The sequence below is a fragment of the Dromaius novaehollandiae genome, chromosome 2, assembly GCF_036370855.1.
Source record: "Dromaius novaehollandiae isolate bDroNov1 chromosome 2, bDroNov1.hap1, whole genome shotgun sequence".
In the NCBI taxonomy this organism is placed as follows: domain Eukaryota; kingdom Metazoa; phylum Chordata; class Aves; order Casuariiformes; family Dromaiidae; genus Dromaius; species Dromaius novaehollandiae.
In genome coordinates this window covers 36,719,073-36,735,303 of record NC_088099.1, presented here as the reverse complement: position 1 = coordinate 36,735,303, position 16,231 = coordinate 36,719,073, and the positions used below count along the sequence as shown (strand labels likewise).

The 16,231-nt window shown below is 42.4% G+C and overlaps 1 protein-coding gene across 1 annotated transcript in view; it reads left to right on the top strand.

The window, feature by feature from the left end:
• CHN2 (chimerin 2) overlaps nt 1-16,231 on the top strand; it is a 168,114-nt gene that overhangs the window by 134,610 nt on the left and 17,273 nt on the right. The window contains exons 7-8 of the mRNA XM_026103711.2: nt 6,620-6,697; nt 13,727-13,811. Of these exons, the coding sequence (XP_025959496.1) occupies nt 6,620-6,697; nt 13,727-13,811 (163 nt within the window). The remainder of the gene's footprint in view (nt 1-6,619; nt 6,698-13,726; nt 13,812-16,231) is intronic.

Here is a 16,231-nt window from a genome sequence, read left to right as displayed (position 1 = left end):
TGCCAGAGTGAGATAGCTAGAATATGAAAGGGGATGACATAAGCATAGATGGAGAGATTTGGGAGCGATTGACACCAAAGAGCAGCTGAAAACCTGGAAGCAGATCAGGGTGCCAAGGAACCCCCATTGGAGGGGACCAATGACAGAATTTGCAGGGACGTTGACAGCAAAGGTGGGAAGAGGAACCACACAGGAGGATACTAAAGAGAAATCAGGAGGAGAGAGGATAATATATCAACCCAAGGAGGATCAGAAACTATTTGTACTGTTAAAAGGAGCAGGTATGGAGTAGAGTCAAAGGAAACATTTTGGCACTGTTGGCTGGGATCTTCATCCGTGCTCCTCCTGGGCTCCTCCTGCCCACTGCTGGGGGGGAACTGGCTGGGGGGGATGTCCTCGTCCCCCCTGGCAGCAGCAGGGCTGGCTGCACCCTGGTCTGCGCCATTTAACCCTTAACCTTCCCTCTTTCGCCCCGCTGCTACCTTTTGGGTAATGAATGTTAAGCACAAGGGACAGGTTTATGAACTTGGCCAGGAAAACGTCGTTAATAACCTTGACAAGTATGGAGCTAGATTGGAAAGGATAAAAGAGAGAGTGGGAGGAAAGGAAGCTGAGGCAATAAATAGGCTAGACCTGCTGTTACCATGTTAATCTCTACAGGCTTATTCAGGTGAAGCATGGAATTAGTTCATACTATATCCAGGTCCTTCCCTTATTTCTGGACTTATTTCTTTCTTGATACTACAATATATTTGTAATGCAATGCATATTTATTATAGTTTAAAAAAAACAGAAATAAAAATACTAATTTAGACCTATTAAATATGATGATGGGCATTAAATACACAGCTTAACACATTAAGTGATACAGTTACCTGACAACATAAAGGGTTTTAGTCCACCCATTGTTTTTAATAGGAGATGATTATGTAATTGCACACCACTTAATGTAACCTCCAGTTGTTGTTCCATAATAGGTAATAGTTTATTTTATTAATACTTCATGAGAAATTTACAGCAAGTATTATTTTTAGTAATCGTCTCTCTAGTGCCTTCCTGAATCTACAGCATTTCACCTCTGGCTATTGTACTCTTTAATTCACTGCATTGTTTTGAGAAAAACAATCATGGTGTGCACAGAAAAATCTGTTTGAGAAGGATTTAAAAAAGAAATCCGAAGTTTTACAGAGATTATATTTTCATTTGCCATAGGAAAGTCATGTCTTTTATCTGCATGGGAGGGGATTGAACACCCTGTCAGAAAGAAATGGACATAAACAATTGCCCACTGTGATGCTGTTAAACGACAATAGTAATTTAGGAGAGGTGTAAAGATTTGAATTTAAAACTTCAGAACATTTACGGCAGAAGTCTTCCTAAAGGTGAAATTCCTTTTGCTCTGAACTGGGTTATCCTCAAAAGAAAAGGACATCAGTGAGGACAGACACTCTAGTATGGAGACTTTAGGCTCAGAAGCAGTAGGCACCAGGAGGCCCGTCTTCAATTCAGGTCAGGGACTGTTGGGACTCCTCTGATTTGCATGGGCCAGCAGCAGTCCTCTAGAGATCTTCCAAAAACCCACCCACAACCACAAGGCACCAATATATCTCTCTTCTCTCTTCACTGAGGAGGAAGGCATATAAACCCAGTTTGTACAATGCTATTTCTGTGGGACATGGTGGTGATGGACTCTCCAGAAGGGTGGGCCCGTGTAGGTAGTCTGCCACCTTAAACACATACGACATACTGTTGGCAGTCTTCTGACTCACAGTTTGCAAAGAGACTTGTTGCTCTTAAAAAGGAAGGAAAAAAAACACTCAAACTCTGAGGAGTAAAGAGCAAAAGAATACAAATATAATTATATTTTAACACTTTGAAAAACCTGCAATGCTGTTTTTTAATGAGGCCAGACCTTGATGTTCGGCTTACTGAACTCCAGCTCACCTGAAAGGAGGTTTTCTGTTGGAACCACTAGATTATTGGGTTCTTTGTAGGCAAAACTGCATCCTTGAGGAGTTCAGACTAACCTGCATTCAGGGAAAGCTGTTGTCCATTTCAGATGGAGCTTTGTTGAAGAGAGGAGTTTATCAGCCAATTAACGCTAATTGTTTTGGTGTATTTATTTTCCAGGGAGAGCTTTGTGCTCCTCTGGCAGTTCTGGTGAATCTCAAGAAATGTGAGGGTAGGATCTCCCTTCAGATGGAAACTTCCATCAAAAGCTTCCCTGAAGTGACATGGATTGTTTTCCTCTCACAAGCAAATCAGAGAGCAGCGGCAGACCATTTTTTGTGCTGTCTGACTCCTTTCTTAACCCCAGGCTTTGTGTTGGGGAGCTTCACCGTCCTGCACATCTCTGTCATCTGTGTGCACCTAATTGATATCAAGAGACTTCTTCTCGAAGGGAGAATTTCTTAGGGAAGTGTATTTTGCAAGATCAGGTTCCCAAGTGCCGCTTTACAGACGCTGTGCTCTGCTTCATCTATAATTATATTTTCTACTTGGGGCTTGTCTTCTCCCACTATTTCACCAGTAGGGATTCCTAATGTTTTTGCAGTAGGAGACGCAGACTGGATGCTTTACTGTACCTCTAAAGCCCTTCACTGGCTAGCCTTCATGACCATATCCCCTCCAGTGCCTTGTGTTTTGTTAACAGTGCACTCAGATTACTGCGTTACCAGTGGCTTCTTTTGAGTCGTCTGGTGACAGCATCATGAGAATAACTCGCTAAAACGGGGAAAATCAATAGTTGCAAGATCCTTGCACTGCATGTCATCTCCACATTGTGTTTTCAATTGAGCAAATGTAATCAGTCTGGCAGATTGCTGAATATGCTGTGCCCGTGAGGGACCAGGCCTCCCTTTGACCCATGACTGCATGTATGTGCAGTGTTAAATGTACGGAGTTAGAGATTCCTCATCATCCTCATCACAGAGCGATCTTCCTTTTAATTAGTGGTCTTGTCCATGGGGACCTGCGTGTGCCAGTGCTGTGCTGGCTGTAGGTGTGCCTTTGGGCAGGCAAAGTGGCAAGGGTCTGCCATTCGGTAGCCCTCCCTTGCCCGCCACGCGCAGGCGTGGGGGCTCCTGGGAAGGGGAGGAGAGACGCGGTAGCTCTCCGCGGCGTGCAGGGCACATCCTTGCACGTTGCACTCGGGGCAGGGGAGGGGGACGGTATTTATTCCCCCACACAAGCACGCAGGATGAGCCACAGCTTGTTCTCAGCAAGTCTTCAGCACTGCCTACATGGTTAAAACTGAAATCATGCAACATGTACAAAAATGAGAGCTTTTCATACTAAAATTTATTCTTTCCTACCCCCAAGGTCTTTGTTAGCAAACAAGATGGTAGTGTTTTAGGGAAAATACAATTGCATCGTTCAGCTCCTTCTACAAAGGCATGCTGAAAATGTCACAACAGCTGAATAACACTCTTCCTCCCTCCGGCCCCTTTTATTTTATTATTCTGGTTCAGTGACATTTATTTTGTTGTAAATGCCCAATTTGCTGTACAGTATATATGTTTTACAGAGAGACTAGCAAACTAAAATCATACGTTTTGCAGAAATCCATTAGTCTGAAAGTGCAGACAACCCCATATTCACCTTTCAGTCTTCAGTAGTTTAGGTATTTGGTCACAACCATCAAAATATTTTTAGCCGCCGGCATTCTCTGCCTTAGCTGGAGGCTAACTTGTGAACTTGAGCAGGAGATACTCTTTAAATGAGCTGATCAAATGTCCTGTGTGGTAAATTTTATATAAAGAAAAAGAAAAGCCGTAAAAGAAAGCACTTCAGTGCTTGGACTGGCTTAGAATATCAGTACATTGGCGCCAATTACTTTTGAGACTTTCATGTTGCTGCTGTTTGTGCTTTATTTAGAGAGGGAAGGGGTTATTTTGCGCCCCAGCTCTTCTCAGTTGTGCCACACCATTTCAGACCAAACCTGGTTTGTATGATTAAGCTTCTTAGGAGAATGCACACGCTGCTGGCCGCCTGTGCATCCTGTTTTTGCAAGAGATCCCATTAAACAAATATCTAAGCAGGGCCCTAGCAAGACAGATAAAGCAACCTAGTGGATAAATAAAATTTCGTATACAATAAACAGTAAATACTGATCTGCCTTAGTCATATGAACTGAATTAGCTGAGTTTTCTTCCTCTGCGTCAATGAAGTTTAATGCTTCTGTGAGAACAGCCAGAGTTTCCATTGCATACCATACTGTGTGTCTGTTCCTAGGATGACACTGTAATAGTCCAGAAATAGTTTAATAAATATTCTAGGATGTATCATCATAAGCCAGTAGCTTGGGTATCAGATCTGTGATGTTACGTAAAAAATACTGGTTACGTAATGGCATTTTTATCAGTCTAGTGGCATAAACACAAAAACTAGAGCATTATTCAGAAGCTGACCTCTCTCTGACTTTGGATCGGTTATGCGGCAAGTCAAAGACGAAGTATCTGATATATATATTGGGATTTGCAAGCTGCAGCTCCAGAGCTGTCTAGCAACTCAAAGTTCATTTGTATTTCTTTGTCCTTCTGACAGATAAATGTAAATGCATTTAAAAGGGCACTGAGAAAAGAAGCTGGGATGTGATAAGCACTTTAAGCTGCTCCAGAGTTTCTTTCCTCATGGCCCAAAGTGAAGTCACTGCCGCTGGGGGCAGGCGGGGTGACCCCGGCACCAATACTCCTCATTTCGTGAAGTGTGTTCAGAACTGGGCTGGGCACGTGTGGTCTGTCTTGTAGCAGGTAGAGGCACCGGGCTGGCAGAAATCAGGACTTACCAAGGGGAGGATGTAGAGAAGAGCAGCAGGGATTTCCTCCAGGCAGAGCAATATTCATACATCCGTCGCAGCCAGTTGACGGCGGTGGTCAGTTGGCAGTGCCATGCATTTGAGAAGGGTCTGCTCCGGGGACAGTGCTCCCACACACCCGGGTAGGGTGTGGACACCCTGCCTATAGCATAACAGCAGCTTTGGAATATCGCAGCTTGTAAAACAAAGTGCTATGAGTCACCTGGGAAGGAAAGGAATTAAATATGTTATACATAGAAATAGACGCATCGTTTTATAACTGGAAAGCTGGTTTTGCAGGTTGCAGAACTTCATGAAAGCCTTAAGTAGAGCACTATATGAAATTGCAGGGCCTGATGTTACTGGTGGCTGACCATCTGTCCCCACAGGCTTTCAAATCAGTAGAGCACGGCTTTTATGAGGGGCATGCAGTCTACACGGTGGAGGTTTTAATAGGTGAACTAGACGAACCGTCCAGCTTTTCAGGCTGAGATAAAAGCAGACACAAAAAAAGAGGCAACTTCACAAGTTAACCTGAGTGAATTCACCCAAATACTTTAACGTCATGTGGGGGAGCTGAACATGCCTCCCGTAGGAGGCTTGGTGTCACCCATCTTCCGTGTCCGGGGAAGGGGCAAATACCTGGCCACAGAGAAACAAATAAGTTGCCCAAAGTAATAGCAAACTGTGGTGGAGACCGGTCAGGCTCCAGATTCCCCCTTCCCTTTGCTTTAACCAGAAATCACTTCCCCCCCCACCCCCAAAACCTGCTTCGAATGTAACCTGATTGAAGGACAACTGGTGTTTTCACCGTACAGACCCCATTCCTGCAAGCAGGGCCGTGCACGTGGCCTTCCTACCTCCCCAGGAGGCTCCGTGGCCTTCGCCGGAAGGCTGCACAGGGCTTCCTAGCCCATGGCCTCCCAGATGCATTTGCAGCTTTCTTCAACAGTGATCTAACTCCGGACTATTAAGTGCACTCTGGCAAAATGTTGTGATTTAAAAAATGGCATGGAAGTGGTATTAATCTTTGGAGTGCTACTGGATTTTGCCCTGGTGCAGGATATGAAAAAGGAGAGATTTTAGCTCTGTGAGATTAAACAATCATCATGGTTTAAAGGGCTTAATCTGCTGGTATGCAGGCTGCTGGTTTATAAGCCCCCAAGTCTGACTGTAATTGGACACAGCATCAGATTCGGTCGTGTGGGCTTTTCCTGGGCTTTTTTGTTTGTGTCTTCATTTTTAATGTGTGACGGAGTAGAAGCGGTCTCTCCCTTGAAATGTGTTTGGTCATGAAGCTATAAAGCTGTCCCCCGGCCAGTATTTCATCTGTCCCTCGCTGGATGCCACGGCGTGGGGAGGGGGCTCTCCGGGGGAAGCTTGCTCCGTGTATGAATTCAGGCTATTGTTTCAGGCACACATCTGCCTTAAGAAATAGCACGGCACAGGCCGTTACTTATTCAGATGCAGAAGCTTCTTCCATCCCACAAGCCGGCCCATTCAAGTCACATGCCTGAGGTCTCGGCAGAATGGGCTGCAGCTGCTGCAAATCTGCTCGCTAGCATTAGAAGCAGTTGGACAAACTGTGCTGTGCTGACTACAGCGAGCCTGCCGGGCGCCGAGGAAGACAGGGAAAAGATTTGGGATTCCAGCGCGATGTTCTCGGAGGAGCTGTGGCTTGAAAATGAGAAAAACTGTGCGGTGGTTCACAAGTCGAAGCGAGGAAGGAAACGCCAAGAGCTCCTGGCAGTGGCCCTGGGGGTGAAGGTGGGAGTAAAGGGGGCACTTCTGTGGCAACCTCTGAAACTCTTTGCCTATTCGCAGATCACCTCCTTGGTCAGAAGAGCAGCCTTAACTCAAAATGACAACCATTTCAACTATGAAAAAGCACACAATTTTAAGGTAAGCACAACTTCTGCTTATTTTCAGCCTAAAAGTTCTGTTTTGATGCCTGGTGTTGGGGGTGGGGAGCTGCTGTGAGTGGCTTTCCACATACCCATCTGTACTACCTCTGTGAAAAGTATTGAAAAAAACATGTTTCTTTCTACCCTAAGTTCCCTTGACTGCTTTCTTAGTATGCTTTTACATAGCTATTTAATCAAATAATAGTTTTGCTACTTACTATTTGATCTGTATTTTAGCTCTTTCTGCCCCAATTTAGTTTTCTTTTTTTCTTCACAAAAAAGGTACTTTATATTGACTATCTTCACCTTAAAATGTATCCACTTTTAAATGATGAAAAGGCCTCTTTTCAGAATTCTAGCTATTATCAGAAGCCATTAACATTTTACTGGCAAGCGTTTTATACCAACTCTATTCTCAAGAAGTTGAGAAAGCTCCGGTGCTCACTAACAATAAAGCAGAGAGTGGCGGTGGCATTGTCTCCTACCTTTTGTTCCAGCACCATATGCTAAGGAATTGCTCTTACAGTCCCACTGAACTGTAGGGGCTAAGCTTGTGCTTGCATGTCAAACTAACACAGAGAGCTGCAGACATGCAGGGATGTTTAAATGGATGGTCTTGTTGCTGGCTCATCCATGCAAAATGCAATTTTTGGTTTTTTTCCCAAGTGCTGTGTCTGGAGTGCTGGAGCAGGGAAGTGACTCAGCTCTGGAAACAGACCTTCCAGGCAGCTCGTGCAGAACCCTTGTGCCAAAAGGGCTGTGCTGGTTTCAGAGCGTGCCAGCCAGTTACCCTGTCTCCTGGTGTCAAACTGTGGTTTGATGGATATTGGGATGGATACCGAGAGCCAGAGAGGCAGGAACGGAATGAGAAAGCAATGCATCTCGGTTTTGAGAGCTTGGTTTGCTTAACGCTCCTGGAGGATGCCGATCGGGGTCACTGTCAGAATATTTCCGCTCATTAGCAGAGAGGCAGTTTTCTCATATTCACCTCTGGCCTGTCAAAAAAGGAGAAATTAACATTGACTAAAGGGACTTCACTGATTTCCTGAGTTAGCAAGAAAGCTTTACTTCTTATTTCTTTATTGTATTCTTCCATGCAGACATTACTCTACTCTGCAGTGTTTCTGCTGTAGTTGGTAAACCTGTTAGTTTTCTTGTGTGGTTAAAACATCTTTTATTCTTTCTGGGTTTTGCCCTCATTATCATTTTATCAAAACTATTTTAGTTGACTTAGAAAATATTTTCTCATGACTGAGACTTTTTTCCACTTTGACCCATGCATTCTTTCCTCTTCAAAATTCCCCTTGTTTTGGCTTTGATTTATAATTGGAAATGTGCCCAGTTAACTTTGCATTTGCACAATCTAGATATTGTACAGTCTCTGTTCCTTTCTATTTCAAAAGAGTCATAGTTTAACTGGCAAATCACATGATTAAAATATGTATGTATTCAGAAGCTTGACAGCAGAAAATTATGGTTTTAGCCAAGTGAATGAAATAAAAAATGTAAGGAAGTAACATTAAAAAAATACATTATCCAGAAGGAAAGGCCAGTCATTAAGTGCTACATTTACTTAATGAACAAATATATTCACTATGCAAAAGCAGTTAGTTTTCCAAAGGAGAATATTAAAATATGTCTAGCTGTTACACAACAAATGTGGATAGAATGCTTAGAGTAGAATATTGAGAGTAGGAACTCTGCTAAATTCAACTCTATTATCTTTAGTGTGTTCCTATATTTATTACAAAAATGTTAAGAAATGATTTAAAAGAGAAAGAATGGTCTTATGGGTCTTGCAGCAAAATTCTTAATGGCCTTTGACAGCATACAAGTTACAATGATAGGGGATTTCTCTGAAGGAGGATGCTATTTTGCAGACGTTCAAAGAGATGTCTTTCCCATTTTTAAGTGAATACTGACATGTATTGTGTCATTCATTTCAGTTCTTAGGAACAAAGGTTACATGTCACAATGTCCATCATAATCTTGCCATAGGCTATTCTTCATGAGCAAACAGAAACTCTTTAGCCCTTGTCCTGTAGGGTTGAAGAAACATAAAAATGAAGGCCACATTTTTAGTAAAACTAATGAGATTTTTGTAGATCTTATACCAAGGATCTTGTAAGTTCAACTAGAAGAGAAAAAGCACAAAATAAAGAAATAGACTCAAAGCGCAAAATTCAGATTGAGATTTGAATGCCCCTCCGTCCTTTCCAAACAAACGTCAAAATTAGAAAGCAGCACCAGAGTATGGCACATGAGTGCCCCAGGCTCTGAGATTCTGAACAACCATGCTGTCCGATTCAGACCCTCTCCCAGATTGCAAGGTACTCCAAGCCAAAGAATGAAAAGAGTTTTAGGATTCAGACTGACTTGTTAAGAGGTATTTAGGTTTTCCACTGGCAATTCTGAAATAAAAAGTACAGCCTCTGATAATTTCACATTTTTGAGTTTAATAACATCATGAGATCAGATGTGTGAGACCACCTCAGAGATGTGGCTGAAAGAGAGTGGGGAGTGGGAAGAGACCGCGGTAAGTTTTTCTGTTGCCACCACACTAACGTGAGGGCCTGGCTAACTGCAGGAACAGAGGAGCTCCCTCCCTCCCAAATAGTCTGGGACATGCAAACCATCTTGGTCAGGAAGATACTGTGCCTTCATCCCGCTTCTCACAGGTCCCCAGCAAGCTGGGTTCATCCTGAGCACACCACACCATCATATGGATTTGGGTTTGGAGCTGGCTCCTGTCTGGCAGGACAAGCTTGCATAAGCCAGTGTAGACAGACCATAATTTATTGAAGAGAATAGATCCCTGAAGCTCTATTTAGAAAAACAGAGCCTATGTGTTTCAGCCTAACTGGGCTGCAAAGTCCTCTCACATCTCAGTAAGGTTTGGATCCAGCGGAGAGTTTGGGACATGCTTTACCCACCGACTTCAGTGGGGTCCCTTCCAGTAGTGAGGCAGGCTCATATCTGAGGGTCTGCAGGGTGCAGTTTGTGGATGTCCCACCCGGTTTGTACTAGGCTAGGAAGTCATGAGAGGGTCTCTGTGCCGCTTCAGCTGAGCAAATGCAGCTGAATAATGCATATTTGCCACAGCATTGCACCTATTTGCCACTGAAGCAGGGGCAAATCCCACCACAGACAGGCTACCCTGTTGCAGATGGGCTGCTGGAGTAAAGGGAGCTGTTTCCTGGCAAGTCAGAAGATCTGCCAGGAGAAAGGAGGCTCTGGCATAAATTTCCCCTTGCGTTATTCACTGCAGATGGACACTGCTTCTGTGAGACAGAGAGTTGGGGAGAGGTTTTCTTTACAAACATCGTGAAGATGATCTGTATGTATTTAAACAGAAATAACAGTGGAGTCAGCTTTTCTTCCCTGCAAACAGCTCAGGTTCAGTAGGAGTCCACTGGAGAGGAAAAACGCACATGTATTCAAGTGAAAGTCTGCAAAACCTCTTTGTTTTCTTTGGAGGCAAATAGAAAAGTCTTCAAGCCCAGCCAGATAAACACCAAAATTGTCTCAGAAGCAGCACCGTGTAATTCCTATAACAACTACACATTTCAATTCAAGGCAATTTTTAGTTTACTTCTGTAATACTGTTAAAGGATTATTTTGTTTTGCCACTATATTGGGACTCCTTAACTTTTGTCTTAGTTTCTCCCTCTGTAAATACTCATTATTTAAAATACCAGACACAGACGAAAACTTAATGAGATAGTAGGTGTAGGATAAATCCCATCATTTGGAAGCAAGGACGCTGGACTATTGAAAGGAGAAGGTCGGAGCACAGGAAGGCAACACGAATGAACCTGCCGTGTAATTATCATGTGAGAGCCCAAAGGTAGCCAACAGAGGATGAGTATCAGAAAGCAATTACTTTCCATTGAAAGACTTAGAAAGGGATTGAAAGGAAACAGTGAAAAAGTTAGAAAGAGTTGGACAGTGTGGAAACGAGATGAAAGACTAAATAGGAAAGTACAGTATGTAGTCTGAAACATCATGTTTTTGGCATATATGAAGAAATATTTCACTGTAAATTCTTCTTAACAGTTTAAATCATATGTAGACTGTAGTAAAAGCAGCCCAAGCCTATGCTCTATATACACAGAGGTTTCTTGAGACTGCAGAATGGGATAGGGACAAATAATAAATAAATCTTGATCATTTTTCCAGAAATCCAAGCCCAGTTCATGAGTAAAAATGCAGTTACAAAGGACGGGGGAAAAACTGCAAACGCATCTCAGAGTGCTGAGACATCTGCCATTACCTTTCCTTGTTTAAAATAGATATGAGACCAATCTTGAAGGCAAAATTCCCATTTACTATGCGAAAGTTTTGCATGTAGCATCTGCCCAAAGCTTTGGACTGAATTGAAGTGTTACGTTCATAAGGGTAGACTTCTTTCATTAATTTTTTGAAATTAATGGCAAGCCAGTAATAAGAGACTTATTTCAAAACTGTATCTTAAAAGATTTTTACACCTTCATCTAGAAACTTAAGGTCTCCCTTTTTCAGTTAGAGATAGCGGCTATTACCCTATTTCAGCTGGACCAGAAATCACCAAGACTAGCTTTTTTAAGGGTATTTCAGTTGGGAATTTGCCATTTGAAACAAAATGCAGAGCTGTGAGAAGTTAAAGTAAATGAATAAGTAGAGCTAAGCTTTGAGGGCCGCCGGGCTGAAGGAAGCGAGGGAGGGGTGCGCAGTCAGCACGCCTCAGCTGGAGCCCTCGCTGGGTGGTTCTGGCCGTTCCCCGTTAGTGACAGAAGACATAAAGAAATTATCAGCTACCATTTTCTAAATATGCTATAGCAAGATCAACTGAATTAAGCTTTATGTAAAGTGAGCAAGTAGGACCCAAATATCCTAGCAACTGTGATGTATGTTTGGTAGAATGTGAAATGGTGCCATTTTAAAAATCCTGAATGAGCTTTTACAGCCACTTCTCAGCAGGTTAGCCCTTGGAAACCCCAGCAAAGCGGAAGATATAGTTAACTATATTCCCACAGCACATGCCTTTCACTCACAATTACATGCAGGTGCAGACCCACTAATTATGTGGTTATCAATCTAAAAATGCAGCCATAGTTAATTGTGTCTATAGTTTTGTATCCACAATTTTGTGTTGAAGGTCACACAGAACATATGCCTTAAACTCAGGTCATCAGCTGATGTTAAGTACCACTGTTTACTGCAGCTAAAAGCCTTGCCTGTATTTCATGCTACTCCCTCTGCAAAATGAGCTATGAAATAGGCAAGAAGTGATAATGTACATATACATTATAATATAGATTGTAATATATGTAATCTATATCAAAGAAGTTTATTACAAAGTTATGTAGCCCAGGGGTAGAACTTTTACTGGGAGCTAAAACACAGTTTCAGAAAATAAATATGACTTAGTCAGATGTTCCAATTTTGACCCTTTACTATCAAAAGGGAGGAAGAATTACTATTGCTTTAAGCTTATTCATGAATTAGTGACTGTATGAGTTAATGGTCAGGGGTAATTTGTTGTCAGGCACTTCTGAGTAGAAGTGTCGCATTTTTATCACTAAATCAGAGAGAGAGGTCCATCTTAAAATTACAATATTTCGTCTCCCTGGGTAATAGACTTAACAACACAGACTTGTATAGGTGTGATGCTGCAGACAAATGGGACTAAAACATTAGCAAGCCAAATGCTTGCCTTAAAACTGAACAAAGTTTATTTGAGAAGGGCAGCAACCTCTTTTTCCCAGCTGAAGATTACTTTATGAAAAGTAAAAGGGTCACTTCCCCCATGCCAGCGGCGGAAGCGGTTGTTCAGTAATATGCAGAATCAGTAAACAAAAACACAGAAAAGGAAAAGGAAGCATTAGCAGCCTGAGTGTACATGATTTATGTTTTGTTAAGCTCAATTAAGTCTCTGGCCAGATCTAGTTCATACTATGTCTGTTTACACAGGCATAGACCTCACTATTTACTCTTCTTTCCAATGAAAACGAACTGTTTACTTTACCAGAACGTATATCTTAAATAAAAAGGTCTTCCATCATAGCCTTTGTAATTGTAATTGAGAAAGCAGGCTTGTGGCAAAATGTGGCGGAGGAGCCGGTGAGTTCTGTCAGCCTGCTGCAGGTCTTTTTTTTCATATTTAGTGTTACGTGGACTGCGGCAGAATGAGGTTTAGTGTACGGAAAAAGGACCTAGTGACATCTTTTGCCTATGTGAGATCAGTTTGCTTAACCCAGTGTGGAAGGGTGTAGTGTGCCTATGCCGCTAGTGGATTCAAGTGTGCAAAATCAGATCATTGCCCAACCATCGCCTGGAATAAGTGCACAGATCATTGATTATTTCCTTTGATACAATGATGCCATTGAATTTTGTTCAGTGTCCTTGTGCATAAATGCACATGTAACGCCATAGTCGTAGTGTGCTGAGGCCTGCGTGGTATTGCAAGTACCACACAGCTACTTCCAGTATAATTGCTCTGTGCGTACACTGGTTTTGCACTGGATCTGTGGGTGCATATGTTTATCAGGAAGCAGCATGCGGTGTGATTGCAGGGAATTTCTGTGCCTTCATTTCCCTTACTTTAAGTGAGCTGTTGAAGAGAGTGTGAACCTCAGGAACAGCCCTGTTTTGTCTGAGCTAGTCAAATAAAAGCACTGACTGCAGTTCTGTGGATTGTGCATTTTACTTTTTTCTCCTTTGACTAGTGAACCTGGTTTCCTCCTCTCTGCTCTAACTTTGCTAGCTGGAATGTCAGCCAGCAAAAATGGTTTGGTTTCAGTGTCATACACAGCCCAGTTCTCTGTTATGTTAAGCCTATTGAAAGATAAACTTCCAGATCAAAGCAAGTTTCTGTTCCCATGGTTTATTTCATCCAGACTTTGGAAAGATGTGGGCACTGTGTGCTATAGATTTACTCCTACTGAGTCCTCTGTTGTTTATCCATTTTACGTGTTCCATCTGTCAGACCATCTGCCTGCCTCCCAGTGACCCCATTTCTTTCTTTTTCCCCCCACTTGTGTTACAGGTCCACACATTTCGAGGTCCGCACTGGTGCGAATACTGTGCCAACTTCATGTGGGGTCTCATCGCTCAGGGAGTGAGATGTTCAGGTAGCTCTTAAGCATTTTCTGTCTTGCTCTTGAAATGCTCAGACATATGTCTTCCCCCCGCCAAGTCTGCATTCCCTGCAGGCGGGAGGCGTAGGGATTACTTTACAAAACGTGGCAAGAAATCCTCCTGCATGAATTAGAGTGCTGCGGTTTTGCCCAGTCCTGGGAAGTACAGCCTATTACATATACAGGGTTTTAAACAGAAATTATATGTATGCAGCACCCGCAGGCCAGGCCTGCTGTTAGCAAAGGAGAGTATCTCTGATAGGGCAGGTAAAAGTCTTCTTGCTTTCCAGATGTGAAGACCGAACACAAATGGGACAGCAGGCTTTCCCAGTTGGCATACTGGAGTGCCCAAGTTTACACAAATACTCAAAATCGACTGGAAAAGAAGCTGGACTGTGCTTTTTTGTTGTTGTTGTTTTGTTTTGTTTTGTTTTTTTGAAAATTGACCATAGCTTTCCAAACACAGCATTTAGAAATGTTGTCCTGTTTATTTTCCTACCTTGGCTGGTTTAGAAATGAAGCCATCAGCCCTCGTTCACTGCAGGTGACATCCTTCTGGTGGTACCTTGGTCATGCCCAGGCCTGGGGGTATAGATCACGAATTCTTCTTGTGTTCTTTTTGATGTCTTTACGTTTGCCCCTGGAAATGCCAGCCATCAGCTAGGCTTCATAACTCGCCTTTTTGCCACAAACTGTTGAAAAGTGCCCTTGTCTGCAAAAAAAACCTGTCACCTGTTTCCAGTAAAAATACCATGTGTTGCTGCAAGCCTTATATATCCCACCTCGAGGGAAAGCAAAAAATATGACCTTCATTGTCCCAGAAGGATTCGTTTTCTGCTGCCTCTGAACTGTGTTAGCATTTTAATGGCTTTTTAATTATTTTATATTTGTTTGAGTGTGAAAAAGAATCATCTTGCAAAAATGCAATAATTGTTACCTCATGATCTTTTTGATTCAGGAACTGACATCGGATTTGGTGCCTTGCAAATGGGGTTTCATAACCTCATTCTTCTCTTCCCTTTTTCAAACGAATATGCTGCTGTCTTACCTTTCCCTGCCCTAACTTCTGGGTGTTCCTGAACTCAGATTGTCACCTAACACATTTGACTCTGACATCTGCCTTTCCAGGGTATAGGATGTGACTGACATAAAATTTAGACAGCAGTTTGAAGAATGAAAATATCTTTCAGAAATTTAAAGTATTTGGAAGTGCAGTCGCAGTTACTGTGACATCTTTTCTGCCTGTAGATGAATAATGATAAGACAAAGCATATGAAGAGAAAGGTAAAAAAAAAAAAAAAAAAAAAAGGAAAAGGAGTAACTATTTGCTTTTCAAGCTATTTGATCTTGAACACAAGATCAAAAACTGATCTGTGCAGAAACTGGCCATCACTAGTGCGTAGAGATGTATTTGTTCACATACATAAAATATTAAACTTATGAAAAGGCATATTTATTTAGTATGAAACATAATACTCCCTCTCATTAAATTACTGACATTTAACTCTAACTAGACAGATGCATTTGGATTTAACTTCACATGCTTGGAAAAGAGCGCTGAAAACAATGCAGGGAGGTTCCTCACTGCAGCTGCTCGCATTTGTTTAGATTTCACAGAACAATAATCTATTATCCAGTAATTATTGTATGAAGAAACACACAAAACCCGCCAATTCTATTGAATGTGTAGGTGTGTTTGTAGTGACGATACGATTTTGCTTGATTATTATTTTATAGAGAATGATACGGAAATGTTTTGCAAGTAATAGAGACGTGTTTATGTTTTGAATGGCTCAGGCTGTAAATCTACATGAAAAAGCCATCACTCAGTAGTGATGGTACGAGAAATGTTAAGTTACCCAAAAGGTACTGTCAGTGATAGGCATGACTGTGGGAAGGCATTAAAATAGCAGTCACATTTCTGGGAGCCAGGGTTACTCATGAGGTTGGTGTTTGCTTTACTGAGGCTTATAAATTTATTTGGCTGAACTTTTGAAGCCATTAGAAAAATTCAATTTGCGGAGATCAAGCAGCATTGTTTAAGTTAATAGAAACCTACCAGTGTAACCGAGAGGAGAATCGGACTCTGGAATAAGACACCGAGAGCAATTTGCCATCTGAATCACTTTTGTTTACATCATGCCTTTCACCGTGTTTTATATGCTTAAACTGACTTACAGACTAAACATCGGGGTCACCTTAGTCACCAGTGAAGTGAGGAGATGGGGGTGGCGAGGTTGTGACCGCTTAGCCGCCCATGCCGAAACACGGCACTGCAGGAATGCAGGAGGGGAAGGGCAGCACACCGGCCCAAGCACAGTGAGAATTGAAGTGCTGACGTGTATTTTAGGTCCTCAGTCCTTTAGCAGTGCTAAGCCACAAGCTGGCCTGGAAAAGACAGTCATTAATGTACT